Source organism: Salmo salar, chromosome 12, assembly GCF_965601325.2.
Source record: "Salmo salar chromosome 12, fSalSal1, whole genome shotgun sequence".
NCBI classification, from domain to species: domain Eukaryota; kingdom Metazoa; phylum Chordata; class Actinopteri; order Salmoniformes; family Salmonidae; genus Salmo; species Salmo salar.
The window spans coordinates 84,502,316-84,511,424 of record NC_138302.1 but is presented as its reverse complement, the minus strand read 5'-3'; the positions used below and the strand labels follow the sequence as shown (position 1 = coordinate 84,511,424).

The following is a 9,109-nucleotide window of genomic DNA, read 5'->3' as shown; positions in this document are numbered from 1 at the left end:
AAGCTAGTAATGTCATACTAAAGAAGACTATTTAAAATATATACATATATTTGACCTTTATTTAACTAGGCAAGTCAATTAAGAACAAATTCTTATTTACAATGACAGCTGTAATCGCTGCAAAACGTGCTTAAACAAAGTACTGAGTAAAGGGTCTGAATACTTATGTAAATGTGATATTTTCGTTTATAATTTTCTAAAAGTTTTCAAAAATTTCTAAAAACCTGTTTTCATTAATGGAATTGTGTGTAGATTGAAAAAACGATTCAATGCATTATAGAATAAGGCTGTTACATAACGAACTGTGGAAAAAAGTCAAGGGGTCTGAATACTTTCCGAATGTGGGAACAAATTATCAAAGCCCAAAGCGTTAATTGTGTGTGTGTTTTTCATAAATGTGGAGTCAATCTGGTTTGAGGGATACTGACACTGTTGACCAATGAATCACCACAATAGTCCGGTCTGTTCTATCAGACTGATTATCTAGAGGCGGGAGGAATGGGCGGCGGCAGCCAAGGTACTTCCCGCCCCGTGGGTGTGTTTAACGCAAGTGTAGGCATTGCATCCACCTGCCAGCGCGTTTCCTCAGCAGTCAGGAGCGAATGCACTTTTACCAGGAACACTTTCTGCGTGTGAAGACGACTTTCAGACAAAGAGGAATACTTAAAATTGTCGGTTTTCCGGGATCTGTCACATTGGACCTGTCACAACTCGTCATTAAACTTTCACGAAATTGATCTGGAGAGACGTTTTCAGCTGCTCCTCATGAGCATTGTACTGGGCAGCAATAAACACACCGGGCTCAGGTGTAACTCTAAAGACTGTCCTGCAACGGCACCCGGATCTTATACATTTTAAACTTGGAGACGAGAGGCGAACGATTTCGTGGAATTCTGTTAGTTTTTTCGATGACTTGTAAGGTTGGACTTGGTCTCAAAGTTATTTGTGGAGAGTAAAGTGACAATCAGGTAATTATTCATAACGTTACCCTTACGAAAAAAGATTGCAGTCTGAGTGCGTTATAACTGCAGTTAGAGTGAATCATTACTGCAGTATCCTGCAAATACTGTGTCCAAAATAAAAAATGTTTACTCTAGTGTACTACAGTTATAACTGCAGTGTAACTGTAGTTAGAGAGCAATATAACTGCAGTTCAGCTGCGTCCAAAATACCACAGTCGACTGCAGTTACTGCACTTTTACTGCAGTTTAAAAACTGCAGTACTTTTTTGTAAGGGTAAAGCTTTGCGTTCAAACAGCCTACAATTTGCACACAGCACTGACATTATTTACTGGTGGGTTACATTGAACATGTTGTTGCTCCAAAACAGCTGTGACAAAATGGGTCTAATAAGTTCTGTACTTACATTACAACTGTTACATTTTTGTTGTTGTTGATTAGGCTTAGCCTGTATGAAAAACAGCTTAATGTGGCTAGTTAAATTAGGCTTTAATAATGTACATTTCAATTTAAGTGTGACAGCCAATGCTGGGCACTTCGACTTTGTTATAAACGTGTATGACATGCCATGTCAGTGAGTTTTACCATTTAGAAAATATTTTTTATTTAACCTTTATTTAACTAGGCATGTCAGTCTTATTTTCAATTACGGCCTACCCCGGCCAAACCCGGACGACGCTGGGCCAATTGTGCTCAGCCCTATGGGACTCCCAATCACGGCCGGATGTGATACATCCTGGAATCGAACCAGGGACTGTAGTGACACCTTTTGCACTTAGACCACTGCGCCACTCGGGAGCCGTGCCACGCTTTAAAGGAGTTTTCTTTTTTTCCCCCTGTGCACTCATGTGCTGGAACAACTAACGTTACCAGCTGCAGATCTACCTGACAAATTAGTAGCTTTATGTCGCACAACTCAACACAGGTAGTATTGATAATGAGTGTCTCCAGTTTTCAATATAGCATAATATTTCAACGATTGTTCACATTGATTCTGCAATAGCCTAGGTGTTTTCTTTTTAGAATAAAAATACGTACGGGATTTAGTCATCCACAAAGGTTATTTTGTCTCTGGTAAAAGTGCACAAATCATTAGAAGCGCACACCTCTCTAAGAAAGCAATGTAGCATACCCACACCCGAAAGAATGCAGAAAGTATGAAATCCTACTTTTAGTATACGATCCCAATAGCCCGCTGAATTTTCAAGCGCGGCTGCCGCTGGACCAAGCAGAGGGTGAGTGGCTAAAAGCGAGTTTTAATAGTGGTCTTTACCGTCTTTCGGCCGGTAAATCATGCTCAACGTGGTAATTGTCTTGATTCGCGATACAGCAATAAGTAATGTTTGCTGTCAAAAACACATGCAAGAACTGAGAACAGACAATTAGGCAACACCTCTGATAAAATGCATTAGCGAGGAACCGTACAAAATGATATATTATTATAGGTTAGTCTGTCGACATTTGAACAAAAAATACTTACCTAATGTAAAAGGGATGACATGCCAATGAACCGATGGGGTGGGTGGGGGATGAGATGCCTTAATGTAGGTGTCATGTTTATTCTACATTTTAATCCTTTGATGAGAACCATGCCAAGGCTACTGAGCTTCATTCCTATATTTAGCTCTAACGAATTTATGTTTATGTTTTCAAGTGTAGGCCCACGCTATTACACTGCTATTACACTTGTTGCACTTCAAGAACATAAAGAACATAAAGAGGAAGACATTGGGTCTGGACCTGTTAGATCATTTAATCAAATTAGAATTCCTAGGATATTGTACAAATGGAAAATCATGCACGTCTGTGTGTAACAGTGTGTGTGTGTGTGTGTGTGTGCTCCTGCGTGTGTTGATGTCTGTCTGTGTGGTGTGTGTGTCTGTTGAAATGTTATTTGTAAATAGTTGATTGTTTAATTTAATTTGCTTGTGTGAAGGAATCAGCCCCTGACTCAGAATAAACAGCTGCCCGGTTAACAAATTGTCCACAAATAGCTGAGGTTTGAACAGCTGGTTATACTCATAAATCCACCCTAACCAACCCGTTTGGTTAAAGGACCTCTTTTGAGCTGTAGGCTCTGGCCCAGCTCTCTAGCAGTCTGCATGTTGTGTTTGTGGTCGAAGTGCCCTTTACACTTGCAATCACATGCAGAGTGGTTGTATAGCCATCAAAATGTAAACGTTGTACATTGATGATGTGTACTCACTGAATCCAAGGTACATGTGATGTCATAGCACCCTGGGCTATGGGACACAGAAACTGCCTGTTATAGCTGAAGTAATAGCGCTATAGCTCCTTGACTGTGGGAATCAGGATAATGTGAAGGTTGACAGTGTCCATAAGAGCAGGACACTGTATCTAGTAGATGGCATGAGCCTGTTGGCCAAGCCTGAACATCCATGGATCCGTGCTTTATTATGGTGCACATAACCACAGTGGCATCTGCCCTACACTGTTAAAGCCATGAAATAAGACTAATAATAAGACTTACCCTAGATTTGAGTTTGGCAGTTTTTTTGTTGTTGTATCAAGTCTAGGCAACACCGTACTACCCTTAAAGGGGCAGTGCAGTCGAAACTTGATTTTCCTGCGTTTTATATGTATTTCCACACTGAGGTTTGGAATAATACTGTGAATTTGTGAAAAAGATCATAATTCCCTTTTAGTGTAAGAGTTGTTTGAAAAGACCACCAAACATTTCAGCTTGTTTGCATGGGTGTTTTTTTGGTATAAGTTAATAGGCCAATAACAAAGAGAGTTTGCCCTCCTCTCTGCCAATAACAGCCAGGTTTCAGGTTACATATCCCTCCCATTAGGCTCGTCCAATTAGACCCCTCACTCAGGCCACGCCCAGACATTTCTAGCAAAATTCTTGCTTGAAAAATAGCTTTTTGCTAAGAAGCTATTTTGGATTATTTTTTACCATTTAATTGAAAACAATCACAGTACATAATTGTTACCCAGAAATGATTTGATATTGAGATAAAAATGGCTGCATTGGACCATTAATAAAGCATGCAGTATTCTGCTTACCCTTTATAACTTGAGTGTATTGCCCATTCCTTTTAGGTATGGCTCCATTGCTACATTTTATCAATATGTTATTACAGTTTCAATCAACAATCCCAGTGGTTCTGGTAAGACTCTGGTTGATTTTATCTTCAATACTGTATTCTATTTTGTAGAGGTGCGATTACACCAGTGACAAGATTTTTTTCACTCTGGATTGTGTGAAGACAAGGTATAACCTTACATTATATGACTACATAATTACAGAGAAGTGCACAGGGTTTGTGATCTTGAAAGAGGAATGTGTTTGGTGGGACTAGAAGATAACAGCATATTCTTGCACAAGAGGCAGGGAACAATGGAGGAGACCAGCTTGATTTTCCCATCATTTTGTCACGAAAACATAAAGGTCAAAGGAATATCATAAGGTGAATGCACCAATTTGTAAGTCGCTCTGGATAAGAGCGTCTGCTAAATGACGTAAATGTAAATGTCAAATACGACCCTGGCCAAATGGAATTGGATTCTCTACTTTGGAAAGGTCCAATGGTCTGGGTGTAATCCCTAAACATCAGTGATGGAACATCAGATGTTCACAGCTCTCACAAAGAAGCTATCATCGTAAATACCACTGTGTAATACTTTTAGCAGCTAACGTTTTTCAAATGTTTAATTGTTGACCTCTTCTTTCCTCCAGTGTTCTGTGATTGTTCTTTACCTGGAGGTTGGTTCACCATGCTGTTGGCAGGTCTGTGGAAGGTCCACATGCTCCTGGCCCTGGTTGTCGGGGCTCTGTGCAATCACAACATCAACGACCCTCATGCTTCACCCCGCGTCTTCATCTCCTTCAAAGGTAAGAGGCAAACATCTCTGGTCTACCCCCTAGTGGTTTCTATCTGGAGTCTTGAATTCATGTAGTTCTCTCCTCTAATAGCTTCCTCCCGTTGTGTGGCATCATTAAAAGAATCACCGCATTTTCTGTTTTCTACTGCTCTGCACTGTGTGTGCACCCTTTGTGTGACTGATGATATGATAATCAGATAAATGGGACGATTCTGGCCTTGATAAGTGCTCTAGATTCCATAGGAAGAACTTCCAGCATGGTCATGAGTCATGTTGCACCGCAGATCCGTCATAGTGACCACTAACAAATCATGCGATTCTAATTTGCTTCCTCTCTTAAACATTCTGGCAGGGTCATTCTCAGCAACTGCTTCCACTTTACTATATTGAACAAATAATTAAAAACATAAACAAAGGAGAAAAAAAGCTTCAAATTGAGGTTAACAAAGACAACAGTGTATTTTTTAGAACATTTTTCCCTCTGATACAGAATGCTAGTTACGTGTCCTTGAATCAACATGATTAGATTCTCTGATGTTTTTGTAATGGAGAAGAACCAATCTAAAGGTGAAAGTGATGCATTAAAAAGACTTTGCCTGCAGCATATTAGCATGTAATGATAACACTATCATGGTCATTATCAGATCAGGGGTCCCTCTACAGAATGACACATCTCAGAGCTTTGTTCATGCACTTCAGTGGCCATGTAGATGAGGTGGGGTAGGGCTTGGGGGTTGTGGGGTTTGGAGGGAGCGTGTAGCGGGTATTACTGAGATCAAATTGCCTGGTTCAACCAAGCAGAGCGCTGTTTGTCCCTAAGGTCTGTCCCTCTCTCCAATCTAGCCTGCGATTAGCAGCCGTAGCAGCGCTAAGGGACTGAGCAGTGCCCCTGTTTGCTTTGGCTTCCATTTCCCAGGACTCCTGGGCTGGCACAGTTCAATATTAAAGGTTCTTTCCCTCTTTAATCAAGTCAGATTTAACACATCACTGAACACGTATCCAGAGCTCAGCATTTCTTTCATTCTTTTTTATCCAAATATCAATATACCCAGTTCTCTAGTTGAATATCTTCAAATATATTACTTTTACTCAACTGCATCAACAAAGTTGGTCTTTTCGTTTTTCGGTTGATTGTTTTTCTTAGAATGGATACATGATTATTATTTTTTTAAATTCTCAGAAGTGTGTCGTTTGAAATTGTGGCCCGCTCTTTATTCACCTGCAATACTTTTTTGGCAAATCCAGCAGTATTGTTTGCTGATGAGCAGACACAGAGGAGAACCTGGCTCTCTTGCTTACCTGTTTGTTTTGCTACCCAGTCATGATGCATTTCACAGTCTACTGACTCTGCTTTTCTCCTAAGCTCTGGAGAGAGCCTTTTCCCCCTTCAATATTGTGATTCACCCACTTAATTGCTTTTCTAGTACCTTCTAAACCCCACATTGACAAAGCAGCTGCACTTTCCACCTTGCATTAAAGTGTTTTAATTATTCACTACAGTTTCAGGGATCCATTTACTATTGACTGGCGATGTAGGTTATTTTTATAGATCGTACTTACTAACTAGATTTTTAGCAACAAGTTTGAGATTTCTCTTTATGGCACCCTTTGATGTTTTGGCTATGGGCTTTGACACGGCATAACATTTATATTGCAGTGGAGGCTCCTCAGAGGAGGAAGGGGAGGACCAACCTCCTCAGTGAATTTCATAAAAAAATACTTAAACATAAAAAAAGTTATCCTTTTTAGATAAAACTAAACAAAATATATTCACGTCACCAAATAATGGATTAAAACACACTTTTTGCAATGAAGGTCTAGAGTAGCCTCAGCAGCAGTCTGTATGGTAGAACAACGGTCTAGCCGGAGAACAGATCGCTTTCGTCCTCCTATGGGTACATTGAGTTCAATACAAAACCTAGGAGGCTCATGGTTCTCACCCCCTTTCATAGACTTACACAGTAATTATGACAACTTCCGGAGGACGTCCTCCAATCTATCAGATCTCTTGCAGTATGAACTGACATGTTGTCCACCCAATCAAAGGATCAGAGAATTAATCTAGTACTGAAAGCATAAGCTACAGCTAGCTAGCACTACAGTGCATAAAATGTGGTGAGTAGTTGACTCAAAGAGAAAGACAATAGTTGAACAGTTTTGAACAAATTCATTTCTTCCAAAATGAAGGAGAAGCAAGAGAGAGAGATTTCATAATTTTGTTTCACTATCAGTTTCAAATCAAATCAAAGTTTATTTGTCACGTGTGCTGAGTACAACAGGTATAGACCTTACAGTGAAATGTTTACTTACAGGCTCTAACCAATAGTGCAAAAAAGGTATTAGGTGAACAATAGGTAAGTAAAAAAATAAAACAACAGTAAAAAGACAGGCTATATACGGTAGCGAGGCTATAAAAGTAGCGAGGCTACATACAGACACCGGTTAGTCAGGCTGATTGAGGTAGTATCTATATGTAGATATGGTTAAAGTGACTATGAATATATGATAAACAGAGAGTAGCAGTAGCGTAATTAGAGGGGTTGGCGGGTAGTGGGTGGTGGGAACCAATGCCGATAGCCCGGTTAGCCAAGTTGCGGGAGCACTGGTTGGTCGGCACAATTGAGCTAGTATGTACATGAATGTATAGTTAAAGTGGCTATGCATATATGATAAACAGAGAGTAGCAGTAGCGTAAAAGAGGGGTTGGGGGGGGCACACAATGCAAATAGTCCGGGTAGTCATTTGATTACCTGTTCAGGAGTCTTATGGCTTGGGGGTAAAAACTGTTAAGAAGCCTTTTTGTCCTTGACTTGGCACTCCAGTACCGCTTGCCATGCGGTAGTAGAGAGAACAGTCTATGACTGGGGAGGCTGGGGTCTTTGACAATTTTTAGGGCCTTCCTCTGACACTGCATGGTGTAGAGGTCCTGGATGGCAGGAAGCTTGGCCCCAGTGATGTACTGGGCCGTACGCACTACCCTCTGTAGTGCCTTGTGGTCAGAGGCCGAGCAATTGCCATACCAGGCAGTGATGCAACCAGTCAGGATGCTCTCGATGTTGCAGCTGTAGAACCTTTTGAGGATCTCAGGACCCATGCCAAATCTTTTTAGTTTCCTGAGGGGGAATAGGCTTTGTCGTGCCCTCTTCACGACTGTCTTAGTGTGTTTGGACCATTCTAGTTTGTTGTTGATGTGGACACCAAGGAACTTGAAGCTCTCAACCTGCTCCACTACAGCCCTGTTGGTGAGAATGGGGACGTGCTCGTTCCTCCTTTTCCTGTAGTCCACAATCATCTCCTTTGTCTTGGTTACGTTGAGGGATAGGTTGTTATTCTGGCACCACCTGGCCAGGTCTCTGACCTTCTCCCTATAGGCTGTCTCGTCGTTGTCGGTGATCAGGCCTACCACTGTTGTGTCATCTGCAAACTTATTGATGGTGTTGGAGTCGTGCCTGGCTATGCAGTCGTGGGTTCACTTACTTATCTAGCAAATGCAGCTAGCTAGTTTAGCCTACTCAAACACCCTGCTCAAACAGAGGGATGCTATGTTAGCTAGCTGGCTATGACTATCAAACACAACACTGAAACTCTTCCAAGTCAAGGTAAGATTTTGGTTTGACTAATTTATTGCCACCGGGCCCCGCTGGTGTATGTGCTAAACTGCTTACTGACTGTACACTGTAACGTTACTGCATGATTCTAGCGGGTTTACTAATGCATTAATTATATTAGCTATGTTGAGTATGACGTTAGCTAATATGGTGATAATGATGTAGGCTGTGTGTAGCGGTTATGATATGGTTTGGCTTGGAAAGGTTTTTTCTCCTGGTCACATACAGCTGATGTGTTGTGCATTGAAGTTCACAAGCAAAGGGTAAGGTGAGAGGAGTAGAGCGCATTGATGCGAGAAGGAATACAACGTGGCTGCTATGAAAGTGAACTGTGTTTACGCGTGATCAGGGGTGTATTTATTCTGCCGGTTCTGTTAAAAAACTTTCTTAAACTGAAGCAAGCTGAACGAAACTGGAATAAACATACCTGAATTTGTCCAATAGAAACTCTTGTTTGCAACTGTTGGACTAATGATTACACCCTAGATCAGTTAGATGCAGGCAAGAGTGTGCAAGGCGGTACTGAATGTGTGCACCTACGTTTTAAACTTTAATTCATAGGCTAGGTTGTAGCAACCTCATCATGGTTGTAGGAAAATTGTAATATCTTGTAGTAGCCTAAACCTATCGCTGTTACATTGAACTGTGTGAATGGAATATAAATTACAGTCATCCAATATGTCGTCCTC

At 41.0% G+C, this 9,109-nt stretch overlaps 1 protein-coding gene across 2 annotated transcripts in view; it reads left to right on the top strand.

Moving 5' to 3' along the window:
* Positions 1-573: 573 nt before the first annotated feature.
* LOC106565754 (semaphorin-3F) overlaps positions 574-9,109 on the top strand; it is an 89,884-nt gene continuing 81,348 nt past the window's right edge. For both annotated transcript variants that reach the window (XM_014133237.3, XM_014133235.3), the window contains exons 1-2: positions 574-968; positions 4,667-4,822. In XM_014133237.3, the coding sequence (XP_013988712.1) occupies positions 4,705-4,822 (118 nt within the window). In that variant the 5' untranslated portion in view covers positions 574-968; positions 4,667-4,704. The remainder of the gene's footprint in view (positions 969-4,666; positions 4,823-9,109) is intronic.